Here is a 24,594-nt window from a genome sequence, read left to right as displayed (position 1 = left end):
TGATTTAACCGCTTCGGCATTCTCAAATTCATGAGTAACGTTAATGATGGTATCACGGCGTGTTTTGTCAGTGCTCACCGCATCAAAACAAGCGGCCGTTTTGGTTATTTAAATTATACATTAACTTCCTACGGCAAACAATTTCATTGAGGGATCTATCATCACTGATCATAGGACTTGAGCATTCAAGAAACTACGTCACGGCTTACAGTTATCTTCCCAGTAACGATGTCCAGCAAACGATAAGCTTTAGACTCCTCATTGTAGCAAGCGAATTTCAGCTTAGCAGCTTTTTCTTCCAGCTTACCTCGTTTCTCGCCAGCTACCTGGTAGTACGCATCAACTCCAAAACGACGGATGTGCTGGAGTTCCGGTTTTGATCCAAACCAGCGTTCATATGGGGTTTTCCTGGATGGTAAACTGTTTTGCAAGTAGTTCGCCGTTACCACTGCTTCTCCCCAAAACCTATTGTACAATCCAGCATCCATCAACATGCACGTTGCCATCTCGACTAAGCTTATGTTCTTTCGTTCGGTTGTCCCATTTTGTTACGGGATGTATGGAGCGGTATAGTGAAACTTGATTCCGTTTTCCTTCAAGCTTTCACAGCTTCTTCGGAATATTATCCTCTTCGATCCGAACGTATGATTTTAGGTTTTCTTCCGAACTGAGTCTTCGCCATTTCGACAAATTCCTTCAGTCTCGAGAGCACTTCTGACTTCCTCCGCAAAACATAAACTTAAGTGCACCTGCTGTAATCATCAATCAGCGTCAGGAAATACCTTCTCCCTCCTGGGGTCATCGTTTGCTCCATAATATCCTTTGACCTGTTCCTAGACGCCTTCGGAAATGCATTACGGTGCATTTCTCCTTTGATATAAACCTCACATTCGATGTTACAATTTATCTTCTTGAACTGTATTCCGCTGGCTAAGCTGCACAATTTCTTCACAGCTTCACAGTCTCGATGGCCCAAAATACGATGCCATTCTTGAATGCATAGTTCTCCGGACGTTGTCAGCGACACGGATTGCTTCGCAGATTCTAGGATGAATAAATTGTTCTTCAGTTTTGCAACCGCTCCGACAATGCCATTTCTATCGACTTCCGCACCGTTTTGATCAAAACTCACCGCAAAGTTTGACTTCATTTCAGGAACGAATAGGGTAATTTGCCCATTATTGCAGTATTCCCTATTATTGCGGTATAAGAATTAAACCCTCATTATTAATCGAAAACTCTATTTTCTATGGATATTATTGATGATGATGAAAGTTTATAATATTCCCAAGCTGTACCAAATGAATGCTTTAAAAATTAAACGATTTTGATCGTTGGAAGAACAGTTTTAAATGATGCATCAAGAAAAGCCTATATTTTTAACCAGTCTCTCTATCTACGGGCGGGTTTTCATAAGCTTCAATTTTTAAGTTTAGAACCAAAACAATTATATGCAGCGGGTATATCAGTTCAGTATGGATGTAGTTACATGATAAATATTGAATTTTGAATAAAAGTTCTATATTTTTTAGGAAAAGCATATACCGCAATAATAGGACAATTAAAATAGCTTTTTGCCTATTATTGCGGTATCTGTAAATCTCATTCAAAAATTCGATATTTCAATAGTCATTTTAAATGTAATTGCTGAAAACATTAATTATATTATTAAGATACTAATTAGGGACATAATTTAGAGTTATTCATACATTTATTTAGTCAAACAAAAGGTTTATGTTTATGTTCCATCGTAACCATTCGCTTATTACCAGCATTGTCCAGCAATTCAAGCTTACTGGATCCACGGCCACAAGACTTGACCTTCGTGGCATTCGCTACCCAAACGTCATCACGTACAGTTTCGTCTATTAATTTGAAAAAAACTTCTGTAGTTTGCGATGTGACATGTAGCACCTGAGTCCAGGATCCACCAATTATATTGGGTTTGATAATCTTCAATATAGAATCACCAATTTTCAACTGCGTTGCCTTGATGTACGTTGTTTGCTTTTTCTTTATGAAATTTCGTTTTCTTTATCTGACCTTCCTTCCAGGATTTGAAATTCTGACAGTCTGCCTTTTGATGGCCTGGTTTCTTGCAGAAGAAGCACTTCATGATCTTGGGACCAGTTTGAAGAACCGTTTCAGAATCTTCCAAGATGCCACGATTTCTTCGCTTGTTCCATTCGTCGATCAACTTACCCTTAACAAGGTCCAAAGTTAGTTCCTCTTCTGATCTTGCTTCCAATGCAGTCACCAACGTATCGTACTCTTCAGAAAGGCTACTGAACATGATCGCAACAAGCCAGGTTTCATCCAGCACCTTGTCGGGTTGAAGTCCGTTAAGTTTGTCGAATAGTTCCATCAGTCTTCCGATATAGGCCACTCGTAACGCGTAAATCCTTCGCATGATTGAAACTTTGGTACTGAGAGTCCGCTTCACATGGAACTTTTCCAAATTCTTCAAGGCTTCAGCCGCAGTCTTGGCCTTCCTAATACAGTGATGAGTCGATGTTCCATGACTCGATATCGACTCATGGAACCATACTAGAAACCAAATTTCATGGTTACTATGATGGTCCCTTGGAACTGCTTTCCAAAGGATTTCTGTTCCATGACTCGATATTTCCATGAGTCGATGGTCCCTTCAATATCGACTCAAGGAGGTTTCACTGTATGTACAAGTTGGTTATCATCCACAGCCAATCCAATTGTAGCTAAGGCTTGTTCATCATCAGGACCAGGGTCCGGTTTCTTATTGTTGACGACTTTCCAGCAACCATCCTTGGTCAAAAGTAGCTTCATTTTGAAACTCCAGTTGTCGAAATCCGTACCGTTCAACTTCGGGAAAGAAACCATTCGATCGCCCATCTTTCTTGATCGTCCTGCTTTTATTCTGCCGTTTCAAAAGAATCTTCAACAGTATTGTTCTAGCTTTGGATTCACAGCTGGGCCCGCAACCTATTGGCGAGTGGCTAATGTGGAATTGACCCAAGCTGGTGAAATACTTTGGGATAACAAATAACGTCTTTATTAGTTGGATTGAAAGTAAAACTCACGGCATAAAAATTAACAAGGTGGGCTCTTTACTGATGTAAATATCAAGTTTGATAGTGAACATGCGACGTCACTCCTATCGTACCGTATACCTTCCGGACCACCCACTAGAGAGTCTCAGTGGGTAGTGGACGTATCTTTAAGATGCTCCATTTAAAAAGAGTTATTTTCAGCAAGGCTGTAGTGCGTTAAAAACTATCGTTTGTTTTTTTTTACATAGAATCCAATGCAGTGCCATCAAAGTCGGTTGGAGTTTCGTTCAAAGCATTAAAACTAGTGTGGAATAAGTTGAAAAATAGTTTTCTCCATTGCCAATTCGGCAAATGGCCGCTATCGTCAGCCTATTAGATTGAGCTTGGGTTTTTTTTGTAACAATATGTGTAATAGTATGATGGTTTCATGTACGTGTAGATATGCATATTAGAGTGGTTCAAAAAATCGTTTTTGCTCCACACCACTCATTCGAATCTAGATCAAATTCTGAGTGTTCTCCCAAAATCTGAGCTCATTTGGATGAAAACTGAGACTGCACAAACCCTTCAAAATTTCTATGGGAAAAGCAAGAAATTCATTTAATCGGTTATAGTATTTACCCATGTACTCTTAGGGATTAGAGCTACGTTGATACTGTGGAATACAATTGCCAGCTACAACTTTGCCGAAGACCGTTTTTTAATCGTACCGGTCAGTAATTAGTTATTGATTTTTGTATGAGTTGTGAAACTTAAGCTATAATATTTAGGATGTTCTGCAGGCATTACTGGATATATGCAATAAAACATAGTAGCCATGATTTGTGTGTACCATAATACTTTGCACCTAAGACCTAGCTTTGCACCAATAGAAATATTAGTAGTAGAACGCTAATGGCGCTTTTTTACAAAACTGAATTAATTTATTATCACCTTTAACTGTATATTTTCATTGTTTGTTCGATGCCATGTTGTAGTGGATGATTTTCAAATTTATTTGACACTTTGAGGTCCGGTACTCAAGCTGCCAGCCCGTGGCAAAGTAGATGTTGGTAACACGAATAGTAGCGACATTAGCATTCTTAGGTTAATGCTTCTACTTTTGCACCAGATGCAGCAATGTTGCCTGCTCAGAAGTTAAATGAGCACTGTTGAAAAACTTGTGATTGGATATAAATCAATAATCAATTACTGACCGGTCCGATTTGAAAATGGTCTTCGGCAAAGATGACCATTTATCTATAGTACCGCTGTAATTAAATTGGTGCTGATAGTGAATATTTCCTGCCTAGAAATATTTCATCACTAAAACAAATTTGAGGTAAGTCATCGAACTCCTATGCTCATGTTCACATTGGCCTGGGACTTCCAGATCTCGAAATTCTCGAAAGTTTCTTTTTTATAATTATTCTTACGATAGTTCGTAATTATTGGTAAGGGTTCATTTAATTCCTCATTTTGGTCATTCATTTATCTGTGTTCATTTGTTGTTTATGTGTGCTACCGATTTTGTCTCAAACAAGCCACCAAGATGTATACACTAGTGTACTTCTGTATATATTATCTTAGTGCATACAATAAACATTCCCTGAAGTAGTATGATCTTCTAAACCTAAAATCATTGGAATATTTTACATGACCATTGCACAGAGTAAAGGACTTATACGTTTGATATGTATTGTTTTGTAGTTTTTTTTTCAAATGTGTTCCTATGAAACTTATTTTTGTCGATGTGAACTTGTAACCTTCAAAAGGTTACATTATCTTTATATATATTTTTGTACATATATTTTCCTTTTTTTTATTATTACTATTTTTTTTACTATGTTTATTATTATGATCTCACGGTTTTGTTAATAGAAGGTATTTAAATGAATTAATGAATTAAAATGAAATAGAACTAAAATGAAATTAAAAAAAAAAAAAATATCGAATTTTCCATTCCTCCTGAACATCCCTATTATCCAATACCCTATCCAACCGTAACGCACCCACACAACGACACCAACGATCGGTGTCGGCAATACGTTCGTCGTCTGACACACGAAGATGACGACGACGAATCAACAAAACTGGTTGTCATCCAGATTTCAGCAGCTATTAGGTGAAACACCATCATCACCGCAACTGTGCGCGAATTTTAATCCGATTTTAATTTCTTTCTCAGTGAACGCCTTGTGGGACTTTGCTAGTCCGGAATAGTTTGAAGTTCGTGTGTGAAGTCTAGTCGGTGTGCCAGAAGTCGATTGGCCCGGCTGTGACGAGTGAAAGACATTCCGTGGACAGTGAGAAGGTGAAGTTGTCGGTGTGCCAAACCGTCCGATCGAAATCCAGTGAAGTGACAACTAGACGGAGAAGCCAGCATCCGGCCCCGGCGCAACAGCGGATTGGTGTGAAGCCCTGGTCGATCCAGTCCCGAAGACGATCAACGCCCCGAGACGAAAGGCTGGCCTGTCCGGTTCTTAGACTGGTCCAGACGGATGGCGCAACACTCGTTCTGAGTATCCCGGTAAATTTTATTCCTTTTCATTCCTCCCCCTCAAACGATCTCGAATAATGAATTTGAATATATAGAGACAAGATGTAATTTAAATGCCCTTTATTGTTGCCTTTCATTTTATAACCGCTGAGCCTTGTTTTCTACCATCTTTTGTGCGTAGTCCACCTCGCTCTTTTACGGGAAGGTTTTCCGCCATCACCCAATTTCCTCACCGGAGTCATTTTGTACGACCCTGAGTCTCTAAGAAGGCCACATTAGGCTGGCCCAAAAAAAGTAATTCTAACAATTGGCGCCCAACTAAAAAGTAAAAAGAAAAGGTTTCCATTTTATTCTTAAAGTGGAACCCTTTTCAAGAAAGCTCCGGGAGGAATTGGAATCCATTATTCCCAATTGTTCTTTAAAGAAAAGAGATTGAATTGTATCGAAATAGTATTGTTTTCAGTGAAAGTGAAAATCTATTGGAAGTGTTCGGATGATGAGAATTTCTGGTATTGCTATTATAGTTCGTTCTTTTGAATCAGCTTTAGAATTTTAACCTTTTGTTCTAGATAAAGTGCCTGAATCAAATTAGTGAATTAGCAGATTAAAACAAATATTTAGTGACTTAGTTTCATTTTTCATTACACAGTGCTTCAATAATTTTTTTTTCACAATTATTTTTTTTCGTGATTTATTTATTTTTATATTTAGTGTTTAATTTAGTGGATGTTAGAATAAGCTAGTTCTTGTTCTCTTTCCATTCCTTTTTGCATTTATTTTTTTTTGTAAATTTATTAGCTATCTTGATTTATGAATACCTAATTTTAGCTACTTTTCCGCATAATTTAAAGCGAATATTAGCTTTTTAGTTTAATTAGGTGTTATTTGGGTGAACTTTAAAATTTTTATTATGCTTTTTTTCCTATTGTAGCATATTTTTAAGGAATAAAAGCTCTCTTATATAATTTAGTTAATACTTTAGATAATTATCTTTATCTTTCATTATTATTTTTTTAAATTTGTTTGTTTTTGTTATTTTTTATTTTTATATTACAATTTATTTCTTTAGTTGATAATTTTCTTGAATATTTTTCTTGATTTTTTTTCTATTTTAATAACCTTTTTGTTTGAAAATGGCTGAAGCACGTAGCGATGAGTACACACGCGCAGTAGAACGAATTCGTGAATGGTATCACCATTTAAGGGTGGACCATTTGTCGACCGATGAGCTTGATTTTGAGCTCAACATCCGCTCAATTGTAATTAGGGAAGATCCAACCTATTCGCGAAGACGGAGGAGCCTACGTGAGCATTTAAAGGCTGAAAAATCGCAAAAAGCGATTATTGAGGTAGAACTTGAGGTTGATTGGGAGGAAACACTTCGGTTTTGCCGACAAAATTACGAGGAAATTTATGCGGGCCTCCAGCAGAATGATCGTAACCTAAAAACAAGAGGTCAAGCAAAATTGTTACATTTCGGTCATCGGATTGTTCTTTTGTTGAAGCGTGCAGAAGGGGAAGCAGAAAGTTTTTTGAAGGCGATGCTTATTGACGTGGTGAGACTATTAGATCACTATTTTTATTCAGAACCTGAGGCATCGGGAGCGGGTCTTCGAGAGATACTGGGGGATCAAGACTTATTAGATCTGTTTCGCCCTGAAGATGATGCTGTGGCCCCAATGCACCAAAATGTGGCAAGTGGGAACCAAGCAGCGAACACGGAGCGCCCAGAAAGCACCACTTCGGTGTTGGAAGCTTTGCTGTCTCGTATAAACGAGCTTGCGGTGGAATTGTCAAAACGGGACAAGCCCAATGGAGAGTCCCAGAATAGAGAATCTGTGCTTCCAAGTGGAAGCCAACAGTTGTCGGCGAACTCACAGCTTTATAATGAGTTCTCTTCATTTGTTCCCATTTCTCTCCCCTCAAGTTCACTGCAATCTCAAACGATCAGCTCGGCTAGCATGGGTATCCCTTCAAGGCCGGTCACTAGCGTGACTTTTTCACTACCGCAGAGCAACTCAACGTCACAGCCTCAAACTTCTTCATCGTTTCAAAATCACTTTTTGAAAAATCCCTCGTTTCAACCGTCTAGCAGTGCACACACTTGCAACCCTGGATGGGGAATTCCATCTTCAGGAAGTGTACCGCCTCTAGGTCAATGGCATGGTGCTTCCGCAGTTTACAATGCGCCGAATTCTAATCCTTGGCAAGGAAACCTAGCTCCAGGCTTTCAACAGGCGTTCCATCCATGGGCCGGAACTGCGATTCCATTTTCTAATCCTAGTTCTAATCCATCATTCTCTCCCTTCAATTCCGTTCGTCCAGGTAATCAGGTGCGCCACACCTTACCTGTGTCTAAGTGGACGATAACGAAGTATGATGGTGAAGACCAGGGTTTGAAGTTGAATCAGTTCTTGGGAATGGTTCATGCTATGTCGGTGGCTGAACAAGTTTCAGAGCACGAATTATTCGAATCCGCGATTCACCTTTTTGAGGGGCCGGCCATGCAATGGTATATGACCATGCGCGCCTCGAATCGTCTCATGAACTGGCAGCATTTAGTATTCGAGCTCAGGAGGACATTCATGCATCCTGATTTAGATACATTGATAAAAATGAAAGTTTATCAGCGCCACCAGTCTAGAAACGAAACTTTCCTGCAATACTACCATGCCATGGAGGAACTTTTTGGAACTATGAGTGTTCCATTGCCAGAATATGAAAAAGTACAAATTCTGCTGCAAAATATGAGGCTTGACTATAAGAGACAGCTCAACTTTCTCCCGATATCCGACCTCCCGACCCTCGTGTCCGCCGGTCAGAAAATCGATGCTGTGAATTTCTCGGTTTACAACAAGGTTTTTGGACCAGAAAGATCGGTGAACGCTGTTGAGTCAGTAGATTCCGACACAAAGTCGAAGAAGGGGTTTTCGAAAGATAAACAAAATAAACCTTCGACGACAGCACAGCAGTTCCCACCTAGTTGCAACACCAATACTTATCCTCCTCAATCTCGTCAGCAACAGAACAGTTCCCAAACCGGAACCAATCCCTCTCGTGTCCCAACGCGTCCACCAATCACTTTGGAAGAAATTATCGATTCCCATCAGCCCCTATCTGGCCGACACTGCTTTAATTGCGGTAAGTTCGGGCATCGAATGGATCGTTGTGATCTTCCAAAGGGGGTCCTTTGCGCGAACTGTGGATTTCGAGGGTATCCAACCAACAACTGCCCCTATTGCATAAAAAACGCAATAGCAGCGAGCCAAAACCGCCGCCCGCTGAATCCGAACTTCTAGGCGTATTTCCCCCACCGTGTTTTGAACCGGCTACGAGGAATCTCTATCCGGTATCTCCCGCTTCGTTTACGATTTCATATCCATTTCCTAACGATAATCGTCCCTACACGTCAGTGAAAGTTTACGGTGTCAACTTTCGGGCTCTTCTTGACAGTGGAAGCAACCTCACCCTGATCAATGAATCCGTTTACAATTCCATTAAACCAAAGCGCATCTTTCCGCTTCAAAACCCAGTCAATCTGCGCACTGCGAGCGGAGAAAGACTCAGTGTTCGCGGGCAGGTTTATTTGCCATTTTTGTGGAATGGTATGGTCAAGGTCGTCCCCACTTTAGTGGTTCCCTACCTGGCAATCAACTGTATCTGTGGAATGGACTTTTGGAAAGCCTTTCACATCCAACCTACCATTACCGGTTGCGCCATGGTTGAAAACATAGGAGACGACTCAAATCTTGAATTGCCATCCTCATCTTCTGTGCTAACGGCTTCTGAGCAGCAAACGATCGATCATGTTAAAACACTGTTCATCGCAGCTCGCCCCGGGAAATTGTCCACTACTCCAGTGGCGGAGCACAAAATAGAAATCGCCGAGGAATGGCGGAAAAAGCCTCCAGTGCGACAATTCCCATATGTAATGTCCCCCAAAACGCAAGGATTAGTGTCGGTGGAGCTTCAGAGATTGCTCGATGCTGGGATAATCGAGCCCAGTAACTCGGACTGGTCGTTGAACTGCGTGCCAGTTATAAAACCTCATAAGGTTAGGCTCTGTTTAGATGCGCGTAAGATTAACGAACGTACTGTTCGTGATGCTTACCCCTTGCCGCACCCCTGTCGTATACTTGGCCAACTTCCGAAGGCAAAATATCTTTCGACAATAGATTTGTCGGAAGCCTTCCTACAAGTTCCGTTGGAAAAATCATCACGGAAATACACGGCCTTCAGCGTGCAGGGCAAGGGGTTGTTCCAGTACACAAGGATGCCATTTGGTCTAGTGAACAGTCCCGCTACTCTAGCAAGATTAATGGATCGGGTACTTGGCCATGGTGTACTGGAACCCTATGTCTTCGTCTATCTCGACGATATCGTCGTGGTGACGGAGACATTTGAGCATCACGTACAGTTGCTTCGGGAAATTGCGCGTAGACTGAACAGAGCCAACCTGATGATCAACATTGAGAAGTCTCAGTTCGGGGTGCCGGAAATTCACTTCCTAGGATATCTTCTTAGTCCAGAGGGCCTTCGTGGAAATCCCGATAAAATTCGACCAATAGTCGAGTACGAGAGGCCCACTACGATTACCAAGCTAAGAAGATTCCTAGGAATGGCGAATTATTACCGGCGGTTTATCCCGAACTTTAGCAAGACTTGCGAACCACTGTCGGATCTCCTCAAATCCAAAACCAAAATAATTGGTTGGAACGAGGCCGCGGAAAGAGCCTTCTGCTTGATAAAGGAGCAGCTGATCAGCACTCCTATTCTAGGGTTCCCTGACTTCTCCAAAGAGTTCGTCATTCAGACGGACGCAAGCGACGTGGCGGTTGCTGGAGTTCTCACACAGCAACAAGAGGATGGTGAGAGGGTTATTTCTTATTTTTCCCGAAAGCTCACCACTCCTCAAAAGAATTACCACGCCGCTGAGAAGGAGGCCCTAGCCGCGCTGCTCTCAATCGAAGCTTTCCGGGGGTATATTGAAGGATACCACTTCACCTTAGTGACGGATTCGTCGGCACTGACCCACATCCTCAAAACAAAGTGGAAAGTAGGATCACGATGCAGTCGATGGAGCTTGGACTTTCAGCAATACGACATGACAGTAGTACATCGGAAAGGCAAAGAAAATGTCGTCCCGGATGCTCTGTCACGGAGCATTGCTGTGGTTCAAGTTTCATCGACTTCACCGTGGTATACCTCCCTGATGGAGAAGGTAAAGAACAACCCCGACGACTACGTCGACTTCAAAGTCGAAGATGGTAGGCTTTTTAAATTCATAGTGGCCAAAAATATACCATTTGACTCGCGGTTCGAATGGAAGCAAGTCCTTTCCACCGACGAGATTCCCGAAATCTTGAAATCGGTTCACGATGATCAATTTCATCCTGGCTACGAAAAAACGCTAGCTCGCGTTCGTCAACGCTACTATTGGCCAAAAATGGCCAATGACATTAAAGTCTACATACAGGCTTGCTCCACCTGCAAAGAGGTCAAGCCGTCGTATGTGCAGACGACCCCAGAAATGGGCAAAATGCGCTGTGCATCTCGACCATGGCAGATAATTTCCCTGGACTTTGTAGGTCCTCTGCCACGTAGTCGGAGGGGAAACCAGCATATTCTGGTAATATGCGATTATTTTTCCAAATGGGTAATGATCCATCCGGTGAAGAAGCTGGATAGTTCAACCATGTGTGTGATTTTGAAAAATCAGTGGTTCTACAGGAACTCTGTCCCTGAAACGATAATAACGGACAATGGTAGCACATTCGTTTCCAAAGAGTTCAAAGAACTGTTGGACCACTTCAAAATCACACACTGGTTGAACTCCCGCTATCATTCCCAATCAAACCCAGTGGAGCGTGTCAATAGGACAATAAATGCGGCAATCCGCACATACGTCCAAGAGGACCAGCGCGCATGGGACACGAAAATCCCTGAAATTGAGCTGATGCTCAATACAAGTGTCCATTCCTCCACTGGGTTCACACCCTTTTTCATTACGCACGGCGCGGAGCTAGCGGAGCAGGGATCCGATCACCGTCTCGCCCGTCATGGCAAAGAACTATCTGTGGAAGAGAGGGAAGAAAGGCAGAAGCAAATGTTCACCAAGATTCACGAAATTGTCCGTCAAAACCTCGAAAAAGCCCATAACGTGTCTCGGGACCGTTACAATTTGCGGAACCGTACGTTCGCAAAATCCTTCTCGGTAGGGCAACTAGTCTACCGAAAGAACATGAAACAATCGTCGGCCGTCGACAACTACAATGCAAAGTTGGGGCGACAATACTTACCGTGCAAAATCAAAGCTAAAATAGGCTCTTCTTCCTACGAGCTGGAAGATCTGACCGGGAAAAACTTAGGCATTTGGCCAGCTGTTCACCTGAAACCCGGGTGATACGGACAATACAAAATCTTGGGGAACATTTGCACTGCTCCCTCTCTTCACCGCTTCTGCATCAAATCACCTGAAAAGACAATTACTACCGAAGAACATTCAATGCTTACCCGTTTATTTACATTATTTCATTCTTAATTGGTTTCAATTCATGCCTGCCCTGCCCTCGTCGTCGTCAGATAAACTGTTGTTGTTTTGATTTCTCCTCCTCATTCTCATTATTTTCATCAGCTCCGTTTTCTCACTCTCTGTTTACATTTTCTGGGAGATTTTACCAGAGTCAAATTCAGGGGGTTGTTTACCAGCAAAATAAAAGCTGCCCAAGGTAGTTACATTCCTACCTCTGAAATCGTAACGCTCGAGGGGTCTATTGCGACGAAGCTAGACCCCCAAAAATAATTAGGATAGGGATCCCTAAAATTACAAATAATATGTCGTAGTTTAAATAATAAAATGCGTGTGTACGTAAAAAAATGTTGTTCCTGGTGGATCTTGTTTTAGCCAGACAACTGTATGAATGTAACGAGTGAATGAATGAATTTGTATGAATGTTGGGGGAATAAATGGATGTGTGAGTGAAGAATATTTTTTTTCCCCCGAATCAATTTTTCGGTGATTTTCGAAAACAAAATGAAGAGGTTTCAAAATGTTTATTTTCTCTTCTAATTGTAAGCTAGTTTTAAGGGTAGTAGTAGCTAGTTTTAAAAATAAAGTTTAATTTCTAATGTTGATGGAAAGAGGATGGACAAGATCCGATTTATTCTGACGAACCATTTTTCTATAAGGCTGAATTTTCCTATTTCATATACTATTTCGATACAAATCAAACATTTAGCTCCTATTTCCGCTTATGATAATTAGGGAGTATAGTGGTCAGGCTCGCGCTGCAGTTTTATGTAATTTGAAGGAAAAGAGCCTCCACTAGTGATCAATCATTGCTTCAAATTATAACTTAAACTGCAGGGGTAGAGAGCCACTGTAGGAGAACTAACTTTCAGGGAATCTATCACGAATTTAAGAACTGATTCGTCCATTTCTTCAATTCGATCATGGATCGTGAAAGTTAGCCTCTCCCGGTAATTCCTTCAATCTTGGAGATGACAACTAATCTCGAAAAGAAGAGCTCCCATTGAGGAAACAATCACTTTTCCAGATTGGGTGTCACCTACAAGAGAAAAAGGTTTACCGCTACCTAATTATCCTAATATGAGGTGGGAATCTACTGGCAGCCAGACTCTATGGCTGAAAGTTACGTGATTTGGTTGGAAAGAGCTCCTCTCTACACGGAAAAATCATCCAATTAAATCAAATTAACAGTCAGCTAAAAGAGAGCTGCCAAGACAAGAACTCCTAAATCGACCCTCTCCTAGTGGACAGACTCTATTATTAAGTGTTACGTGATTTTGTGAAATAGAGCTCCTCTCCATGGAAAAATCATTTCACAAAATCAATCTAACGCTTAACAAGAGGAGGGCCACACTTACCCCATACTTCCTACTTCCTGAACGACTTCCTTCCCAGTGGACAGTCTCTATTATTGAATGTTTATCGATTTAGCGGGAAAGAGATCCTCTGTATGGAAAAATCATTCCGTTAAATCAAAGAACATTCAATAAGAGGAGGGCCAAAAAAAAATCCTTACAACCCCAACCCCATCTCCACCTACCAAAAAAAAACAAGGTTTTTTTTTATCGGAGCGAGGGATGAATGTAACCTTCAAAAGGTTACATTATCTTTATATATATTTTTGTACATATATTTTCCTTTTTTTTATTATTACTATTTTTTTTACTATGTTTATTATTATGATCTCACGGTTTTGTTAATAGAAGGTATTTAAATGAATTAATGAATTAAAATGAAATAGAACTAAAATGAAATTAAAAAAAAAAAAATATCGAATTTTCCATTCCTCCTGAACATCCCTATTATCCAATACCCTATCCAACCGTAACGCACCCACACAACGACACCAACGATCGGTGTCGGCAATACGTTCGTCGTCTGACACACGAAGATGACGACGACGAATCAACAAAACTGGTTGTCATCCAGATTTCAGCAGCTATAGGCCAGGGGAAGTGGTTCACCTAGAGTGAATTTATGTCAAAGAAAAAGTAGATTTTGTATGAGAATTGACAGAAAAATGAATGACAAGTTCATCCACTTCTCCTGGCCTATTAGGTGAAACACCATCATCACCGCAACTGTGCGCGAATTTTAATCCGATTTTAATTTCCTTCTCAGTGAACGCCTTGTGGGACTTTGCTAGTCCGGAATAGTTTGAAGTTCGTGTGTGAAGTCTAGTCGGTGTGCCAGAAGTCGATTGGCCCGGCTGTGACGAGTGAAAGACATTCCGTGGACAGTGAGAAGGTGAAGTTGTCGGTGTGCCAAACCGTCCGATCGAAATCCAGTGAAGTGACAACTAGACGGAGAAGCCAGCATCCGGCCCCGGCGCAACAGCGGATTGGTGTGAAGCCCTGGTCGATCCAGTCCCGAAGACGATCAACGCCCCGAGACGAAAGGCTGGCCTGTCCGGTTCTTAGACTGGTCCAGACGGATGGCGCAACACTCGTTCTGAGTATCCCGGTAAATTTTATTCCTTTTCATTCCTCCCCCTCAAACGATCTCGAATAATGAATTTGAATATATAGAGACAAGATGTAATTTAAATGCCCTTTATTGTTGCCTTTCATTTTATAACCGCTGAGCCTTGTTTTCTACCATCTTTTGTGCGTAGTCCACCTCGCTCTTTTACGGGAAGGTTTTCCGCCATCACCCAATTTCCTCACCGGAGTCATTTTGTACGACCCTGAGTCTCTAAGAAGGCCACATTAGGCTGGCCCAAAAAAAGTAATTCTAACAAACTCTCAGTTATTGCGTTGTAGTATATGCTAAAACGGTGTGAATTATGATGAAAACCATTCTCCCAAAATTTGAAGTGATTTGGAAGAAATTTGGTTGTGCACAGGCCAATTGAAGTTTCTATGGAAATTACTATAGAAAAGTCAACATTTCAAAATTAGCATCACTCTACTCCACACCGATATATGTGGCATGTTTGAGCTCTTGTGAAAAAGACTCTTTCTTTTCATCGTTGTTTTTCGTCGAGTCAACATCTATCTCCTCCAAGTGTTTGATATTTCAAGCTATCAATTCCAAATGGCTGCCAACAACATCCTCGGAGCTAATACGCAGGACACTGAGATGAATGCTGGTAAGGTTATTAGTGCCGAATCACAGTTTTCACAAACTGGCGATTCATGTGATGCTGAAACAAGTTTCCCGGCTTTGTCTTGTGCTGCTGCGACTAGTTCAAAGGATGGTACTGACAAATCGCCACGTAGTAGTGCCAATGTAGACATGATTGTTGAGCAAGAGGAATCCAACTCTGAATCAACATCATCTATAGCAGTGATTCCCAAAGTGGGCGAATTCGCCCCCCTGGGGGCGATTTTCAAGTCTAGGGGGGCGAAAATTTGTAAAATGGAATTTGGGGGGCGAAAATACTAGAAAGGGGGCGAAAGTGGGAGAAACTGAAAACTACGATTCATTTGGGGAAGAGATTATTCTCTAATAATCTGAAGATTCCACATATAAATATTCCCTCTATTTATTTGTACCTTTTAACATTTTCTTTTAAAATCAGGATAGACAAAACTTGGACACACTTTGTCAAACACAAAATATGTTCGTGAAGCATCCAGTTTTTTAAGCATAAGTGTTAAAACTCGTTATCAATCATGAATTGGTAACTGAAATTTTCCGAAAACATAACTTATTCAATACTTCACTATATATTTGCAGTCAGAGATAGTTTGAAAGTGTTTTTATAGTGATCAATTTCATTTAACTATTAAACATTTTTAAATATTGGTTCAAGTATCTAAATTTTATGAATTGATATTTTATTTATAAAAGAGCTTCAGAACATTACAGCCAGTGTTATGATTATTGGCGGGTCCTGGCAGGCAAAGATTTTTCGACAAAACTTGTTACTTATAGCACAAACTATTAAAAAAAAATTGAAAACTTTGTTTGCAAAAATCAGGTGTCAACTTTGAAACTAATAACTACCGAAAACGTTAATCATGCAAAATAGATTTGAAGAATTATCGGATAGGACCTCCAGGTTTTAAGAAAAAACAATCTATTTTTTAACAAAAAACATTCTTACATTACAATTAACAAGGCAATGGAAAGTTTTTTTTTTTATTTACCAGTGTTCTTTTTTAAGTTTTGGAGTTGTCAAATTGTCAAACAAATATTTCGCTAAATTTCTAAAAATGACATATTCAATCAATCTAATTACTAAGACTCTAAATTCAGAAAGTCAGTCAAATTTATTAAGTGCAGTGAAAACCGGGGCAGTAGCATGTAATACACTTAGGTTATTTGCTGTTATGAATTACTTACCAGTAAATCCTTTTTAAAAACGTTCATTTATTAAAATTTAAGAAAATATATCTAAATGCTGCAGATAGATTTGATTATACAGGAATATCAATGAATATGATATGCTTAATTTAAGCTTCAAAACCACATATGTTTAACATTTTTGCATCAGTCAACTTGATAACTTAACCAATCTTTGATTACTTACGATAATATATTGGTCTGATTTTTTCGCAAAGTAGAGCGTGTAAGACATATATTTCAAAAATGTATCAGGGGGGCGATTCCAAAAATATACTGGCCTCAGGGGGGCGAAAGTCAAAAAAGTTTGGGAAGCACTGATCTATAGTGTTCACTACCTCTAGTGGTGACAAGCAGCGTTTGCAAGTACGGCTTTTGAACGGACAGTTTACCCCTGCTCTTCTGAGGGATTTGAATATACTCTTGCAAGAGTATTCATCACCCTATCCTTCTATTACCCCTAGCTTTAGGGGATCTGGATTAAGATTTGGGGTTGTCTGGTTTACCCCGGGCAACGAAATCAGCTACAATTGGCTGATCGAAAAGCTCACACAGCTATTAGGGGTCATGCACAAATTATGTCACGGGGGGGGGGGGAGGTGTCGAGCCAAACGTGACAATCCTTACAAAATTTTCGGAGGACTCATACAAAAAGGGTGACAAGGGGGGGGGGTCAAAAAAGTTGGAATTTAGCGTGACATAATTTGTGTACCATCCCTTAATGAAAAAGCTTATTGTTATTGAACCTTTCGCATAAACATCCCTTGGGATCTCAAGGAAGGTCTACGCGACTTAAATGTCTTGAGAAGACTAAAACTCCAGAATCCTTCCACATCAGCAGATCGCTGGAAAATCTGGAAAAGTAAAACAACATAAAATAATAAATTGTGGTTTTGTAGCATTGACGATGCTTCGATGAAAGTTTTGCAAAAGCAAAATTTTCTCCTGAACTACGGGTTCAACAAGGTACAAGTAGATGTACTTCAGCAGAAAAAATCTGTGAAATCTAAAAAATTGTAATTTTTCATTACTATTGTGCTTGTTCGAAGCTAAATATGTTTGTGCACTTGCAAATAAACTATTGAACTACGGGTTCTCTAATTATAAATGCTTTTTACTTTTTCTATTATCCGTGCGGCGGTTCTTGAAGTAATGCCTCCCTTTAGTGTTCTGATATTCACACTTTTTTTTCTCTCTTTTACCTTTCTATTCCTCCTTTTTATTGTCCTATACCCCACTTCTTCCTTTCACCGTTCAGGTAAATGCCGATAGAGGCTGTTGTTTGGCGAGGCACAAATCTCCCATTGGTAGGGGAACGTGCCGCCTGAGCCGATGTTCTGATACCTGATAAAATTCACGGCATAAAAATTAACAAGGCGGGCTCTTTACTGAGGCAAGATAATACTTAATGCCGAAGGAAGTCAAGGAAATTTCCATTATAAAAAGATCCTGGAGCGACCGGGAATCGAACCCGGACACCTTCAGCATGGATTTGCTTCGTAGCCGCAGAATCTAACCACTCGGCTAAGGAAGGCCCCAATGTGAGATATATCTATATACCTAGAGGGTGCGCTAAGTATATTGACAGCTATAGAAGGTATGCTATTCACGACTGTGCATTAGTATTAGTAGAAAGTTATGAACTTTTACCGGATTTGTATGGAATTTGTTACATTTTAATGCAATTTAAGTAAATTAAGCTATTTAGGATAACAAAATATCGATAGCTTAGCAGACTAATTTGATACGTATCCGATTTGGAGGTCATTTGGTGCATTTGTTCTATTTATGAGGAGTATTTTTCATGTTTCTCATCACAACCCATTACCTCCCTCAGAAATAACTAGCCGTGCAAGTTGTTTTTTTAATATTTTATATACAAGTATATACTTACTATATGTACATAGACAGGCCTTATTGTACTGAATGCAGGAATTGAATCTGATATAATTTGGGAAATTTGACCGAAAGTCTAGGTCACATAAGGGGCCCAAATACAAAGGGGTGAGAGTGACATTTAGGTAGGTTTCGAGTTAGGTGTACTGAAAAGTTTCAAACTTTACAACAGTGTTTTTGAAAGATTTTCGATCGACCCTTTCGATATTTTAGATAGGTATACTAAAATAAATAATACAAAGTGCATTTACTTGTTGTTTATTGTTCTGTATAATTTAATTTTTGATAGTTGTTCAAAGCTTACATCAGGAGTTTCTTTATTTTCTTCCGCTATGGTCCTGCTATCTGATTCTCGGAAGTGCTTGGAACAAACGAAAAGATTCGAGGTATTTGTTTTCACGTTTTAGCCCAAAAATGTTAGCCATCGGTTTCTCTGCACATTGATCGTTGGAACTCTATGGAAAGCAACTGGTTCACATGGTTCTGTTTTAGGGTTTCTTCGAATATAATTTGCTCCTGCATGTCGGAACATTTCCAAACCGGCGAAAACTGGCACTGAACATATTTTCGTAGCTTGATGGAAAGAGTACATTTGTCCAAGTATAATACAATTTGATAGCGCTTCAATATCATAATTTTGACGTTAAATTTGCTATGAGGATTTAAATCTGTAGACTCAAAGACATTTCAATTTACAAAATAACAGCTCGTCCCGTAGTAACATTTTCCGAGCAATTATTCAAAAGCGATTTCCATACTAATTTCAAATTTATTTTAAAAATAGTTCCAGGGCACGGAAAATTATGAAATTTTGGATTCTGGCTCAATTTTTGACGTAGAATCATGATATGTAGGTTCTACCATCTCGTCCAGGGTCGTCCAGATCCAACCTTCCGAAGATCACGAAGCTCCTTCTTCTTTTCCACCACGAAGTTCAGGTTCTACCTCCTAACGGATCACGAAGCTCGTCGAGGTTCTACCTTCCGAGGATCACGAAGCTCCTCCTCAACTATGCCCTGTACAAGTGGCCCAACTCCGATGCTTGTACATGCTCCGACCAATCAGCAGCTCCTCCTACGGATCCCGTGCGGCGTTACACGGCTTATGCGGCCGATCCTTCTGTAGGGCACACTCGCAGATGAACCGTTCCTGGGCCCATAACCTATTGGAAGTACACTAAGACAATTCCAGGATAGCTTATTGAGCACAAAGAAAACAAGCTAGTCCATTCCTCTGCAGACAGCTACTGACTGATAACTCAACTAGCAACTGCTGTTCCTTTTATTTCATCCAGGTATCTACAATTCATTTCCACTAAGCACAACATAACATACCTCTAAATACTACCACCGACGATTCCCGTATATTCTACCTACGGGTGCGACACTACAATCTCAACATACCTGTGTGAGTATTTTCGTGTAAGATCGACAAAAATGCAGCGTACCTTCAGTAGCTGTCAAATTACGTTGGAGGGTGCGAACTGGATATCAACAAGCAGCCAGGCTACTGTCAAGCTAAAATTTGCTTCAAAATGATCCGAGTGTGCGGCCGTTAGTTCGTCACGCCAAAAACTGCTATACATTTTATGTGATACAAAACTATCAACTGTTTAAAAAAAAGTTGACTTGGTCTTATTGATGTGTAAGTTTTTCAAAACTTTTGTGAAATATATATTTGACTAACATACGGTCGGAAACTATCTGATTCAGCTTATTTATTGAACTTATTGCCTGCATCAAACTGCAGAAGCTTTATGTGAAGTATTTTAAGTGTGCATCTTGAAAATGGTTTCCTGCGAAACAAGCAAACAAACAACGGTTAGCACTGGTAGAAAAAATATGTTCAAATTGAATGACCAAAATGTTGGAGACCGCACCCCTTAGCTATATACTATAGTATCGAATTTAAACATCATGCACGCACTTTCATAAAAAAAATTGGGCAATCGCTGTGCATCTTCAATTTTATTCTTGAAATAATTTGTAGAGGTATTATTTGACGAAACCTTCGAGAAGCAACTAGTAGTTTTATTGGTAAATGAGCAAGATCTGTGGTGTAATTCTAACGCAACTTATAAAAAAAAAGAAAACAAATATTCGTGTAACATTCTTACATTAATTATCTAATTCAATTTTTTCTTCCAGTTTGCTCCACAGACCACCAACCCAACTACAATCAGACGCTCGAGTAAGAATCCTGTGCGTACTATTCCTCTACCGGTTGACTAAAACCAGTCATCCTGATGCTACCCTATTTCTTCTGAAACTCGAGCGCATGCTGGTTGAAAAATTCCTACAGATAACCAAAGCCAAGGAACGATACTACGCCGACTCACAAACCCATCGACACAAACTGCGAATAGTCCAAGCTCTTTGTGTGGTAATCAAGCTAACAGGAACAAAACCGTACTCCCTGTTAGACATAGTCCTGTACGAGACAAATCAACCGAACATCAACTACCTCATCGAGTTGATTCTTGCAGACTCAACAATCGACACTCTAACCATTATCAACTCCCTCAAGAATGACAAAGTCAAAGTGTCCGGCGTGCAGTCAGTGTTCGTCATTCTATGGTTACGATGCTGCAAAACCAACTACCTCGACGCGGAATACATCAACTTTTTGTTGCCGTGGACTATGGCACAGAACTTTTCTACGCGCTTGTACGCACAGATCACCATATCCAAACTGTTGGAGAAGTTCTACGAAAAGCCCACCAAACCAGACCAATGCCCTTTTAGTAACATTTTCAGTGCAATCAACAGTTACCTCAAGCAAGGCAACGTGGAGAAGAATTTGGAGAAATGTATGAAAGACTTCCGCTTCAACAGCATCTTCGATTACGACAATCTGCTGACGCTGGAAAACGTGTTCCACAATATTCCCAAAGTGTCTGGGATGGCTTCGGAGGATGTTGTTGGGACTAAAAGTCTTAGGGAGTGTTTTGAAACATTGCGGTTGAGCGAAGTTAATTTGGGGGACGCCCTGAAATTCGATTATTTGACTAGTGAGAGGAAGGAGAATTTGTTCCTGAACCAAGGTTTTGGCGGAGCAGATCATATTCAGAAAAAGATAGTTCCGCTGAAGTGTTTGGAGCCAACGTTGGAACTGCTTACGAATTTGCCAGAGAAGCTGCGCTTGAAAAAGAAAGTAAGTATTTTCTGCTGATAAAATTTGAAAATCTGATTAATAATCATTAAAAAATCTTTCAGGGCAATGTCGAGGGCTTGATCGTTGTAGCAAGTCTAGTCAACAGAGCGCCAAATTTAGGTGGCTTAGCTCGCAGCAGCGAAATCTTCGCGGTGAAACAGTACATCGTTAATTCGTTGAAGGATTTGGAGAACAAAGAATTCCAAGCGCTGAGGTGAGCTTCAAAAAAACTTCAGTAAGTGATTTTCATTTAAATTTGATCGTTTATAAACCCCACAGTATGACTGCGGAAAAGTGGTTGAACGTTGCGGAGCTGAAATCCTTCCAGATTGTCGACTATTTGCTGGAGATGAAGTCAAAAGGATACTCTGTCGTTGGTGCAGAACAAACGACCGGAAGCCGACCGATACAACAGATAGAATTTCCGAAACGCTCGATTCTAGTGCTGGGGTGAGTTTGTCATTCAGAAAAATGTTAAAAGCTCTAAGTTAATATTTTTCTTTTCGTATTCGTAGGCATGAGAAGGAAGGACTTCCTGCGCACATAATTTCCCATTTGGATATAATAGCGGAAATTCCACAGTTCGGAGTGGTTCGGTCTTTGAATGTTCACGTTACTGGTGCTATTTTTATGTGGGAATACGCTAAACAGCATCATGTGGTTGATCTATGAAATCGTGGGACAATATATTTTTGAATTTTTACCAGTATTAGAGCGCATATTGTGATGAGAAAGAACTTCATATTTAACCAAGAATATTAAAAATTTGTATATTCTTGTTTACGGGCATTTTTAAAAGCATCACGTCTTCGTCTTTCTCCTTTGTTCGATACATGGTCTTATATGGTCATAAGGGACAGAATTAGTTAAGGTACCGCGGGGCAAGTGGGTAAATGGGGTAAGTGAAAACAATTGATATATTTTACTGAATATGTGAATTACCGTTTTGAACTCATGCGTAAACCTTTGAGGCCATTGAGAACATTACGATAGGTAAGGGATTTCTGAGATTTTTCAGTCATTATTGCATAATAAAGCGAAAAATTGTTAACCTGTCAACTGTTACTCCGTAACAAGTTGGCGGCGTACAATCTTATTTTAATATTTTCAGTGGAAAAAAGTTGCGGAAAATAATTTCCTGTACCACTTCTTAGTTGTCCTCTGTGACAGTTTCAAACTGCAATAAAAAAAGTTTTAGAATTAATTCGACGTAGACCTAAAAATAACTAAATTTAAACACCGTCAATTTTCTTATCAGGTGGGGCAAGTGAAAAGTTTATTATTAGAGATTGAATTTGTTTTTTCTCTTTAAGTAGCCTTAAGTAAACATGATTCGCAATTATCATAGAAACACATAACGTGCTGATAATTCAAGAAACACTATACTCAAGCGTTAAAAGCTATTAGAAATCATGGAACTTCTATAAAAGATGTTGCCAAACATTACAATATTAATATGTCTACTTCGAGCAGCCAATTAAAAGGAAGACGTTGACTGAAAAGTTGCAATATTAGAGAACACACGGAAATCTCGTGGAATGTCTATGTAAAGCTAGTTCAAAACATAAAAATGGAGTATAGGTCTATCCACACAAAAAAGATTCGAAGTAGTCATTGAAGGATTCCGTTTGATTTCTCCCGAAAAGTTATCCGACGTCATATCCGACTTTCTCAAAAACAAATAACGAGCGGTGGAAATTCTACAGAGCAGAAATGCAATTGCTGTCCCATAATGTAAGAACTAACATTGGAAATGTTGCAGTTATAATGTCGAATCATTTCAACAAACATAACTGAACGGAAGAAAATTAAAGTGAAGAGAATAAAATTTTCTTTGTTTACATGTTACTTATGTTATTGTGAAGCCTTAACAAATGTTAAAGCTAATAGAAATCGTGAATATAACTGTTTGTTTTTGAATTTATTGTTTAAAACGTTAAACTTTTCACTTGCCCCACTTTTGGGGAAAGTGAAAAGTAAGGAGACATTTTTTAAAAACTTTTTCTGTATTTTTTTCTTCAATTTTTCATAAAAATTAATTTCAGCATGCTGCTTATATTTGGTGGAAGTCAAGCTAAAAAATATGCACGACCTCATTTGTTTCAATTTAAAGTCTCTAGAATTTGAAGAATCTCAACTATGCGAATTTCATTACCCACTTGCCCCACGGTACCTTATTTAAAATGCCATTTTAATGTGCACAAATCGAGAGCTCAAAATTTTAAAGTCATTAACGGCGCTGGTCATCGGGGGAAAGGATGCAATGTTAGTTAGACAACCATTCTTACTAGAGACCGAAGCATCTCCTGCATCTCAACAGCTATTATGGAAATGAAAATAATATAGATAAGGATCTGGAAATCATCTATGATTAGTGATGTGATCCATGATATATCCACGCCAAAATACATTGTGCGACAAACAAGTTTTCATCCTCAACTAGGGTTGTCATGTCTATTACGGCTTAACCAGCCGACGGTGTTTTGAAAATACCTGAAGGTCGTAGACACAAAAGTCAATTTGGACAAATTGAGATGTAAGATTGTGAAAAATAATAGAAGGGGGTCCTGACGGACTTTGGTTTCAGGTTGGCCGATTGCGCTGCAGAATCGTTACCCGTTCTGTGGCGTAGTTGGTCAACGCGCCCAGTCTAGCGTATTGGGAGTCGTGGGATCGAAGCTCACCAGAACGATTCTATTATTTTTTACAATCTTACATCTCAATTTGTCCAAATTGACTTTTGTGTCTACGACCTTCCAGTTTTTATCGCTCGCCCCCATAAGAGCAAGCGACGTGGTCAAACACTACTAACTACCCCCGGCATTTTTTCATTTCACTACGCGAGTGACGCGCGACAAATTTTATCCTGATCCCGTCGCAGAAGCGATTACATTCGATCTCAAAAATCTTTCACCAAATTAACTCTTGAAAAATCAAAAAGAAAATATAAACTATACAGCCCCTATTCGTATAATTGTCCAATGTTTTATGGGATTCCCCATACACATGAAACAGGTTATGCGAATATGGGCAGTATAGTAAAGGTTATGGAGGAAGGGGTGGTGAAATGAAAACCTCAAATATATCATCCTGTTTCTGATAGTAAAATAAGGTACAATCGAATTTCGTTCGTTGCACTATCCTTAGGTGGGCTTCGTTTTAATTGGTTATAGCCTACTTAAAACGAAGACAAAAGTCACTTTTTGACAAAAAGCCCG

General features: G+C 39.8%; 1 protein-coding gene across 1 annotated transcript in view; it reads left to right on the top strand.

Moving 5' to 3' along the window:
- Positions 1 to 22,085, top strand: part of LOC5579040 — a 30,994-nt gene extending 8,909 nt beyond the window's left edge. Inside the window, exons 4-7 of the mRNA XM_001664167.2 lie at positions 20,371 to 21,376; positions 21,439 to 21,590; positions 21,656 to 21,826; positions 21,892 to 22,085. Of these exons, the coding sequence (XP_001664217.2) occupies positions 20,371 to 21,376; positions 21,439 to 21,590; positions 21,656 to 21,826; positions 21,892 to 22,048 (1,486 nt within the window). The 3' untranslated portion in view covers positions 22,049 to 22,085. The remainder of the gene's footprint in view (positions 1 to 20,370; positions 21,377 to 21,438; positions 21,591 to 21,655; positions 21,827 to 21,891) is intronic.
- Positions 22,086 to 24,594: the final 2,509 nt, after the last annotated feature.

Source organism: Aedes aegypti, chromosome 2 (assembly GCF_002204515.2).
Source record: "Aedes aegypti strain LVP_AGWG chromosome 2, AaegL5.0 Primary Assembly, whole genome shotgun sequence".
In the NCBI taxonomy this organism is placed as follows: Eukaryota; Metazoa; Arthropoda; class Insecta; order Diptera; family Culicidae; genus Aedes; species Aedes aegypti.
The sequence above is the reverse complement of the archived record's forward strand: the minus strand, read 5'-3'. Positions and strand labels throughout refer to the sequence as shown.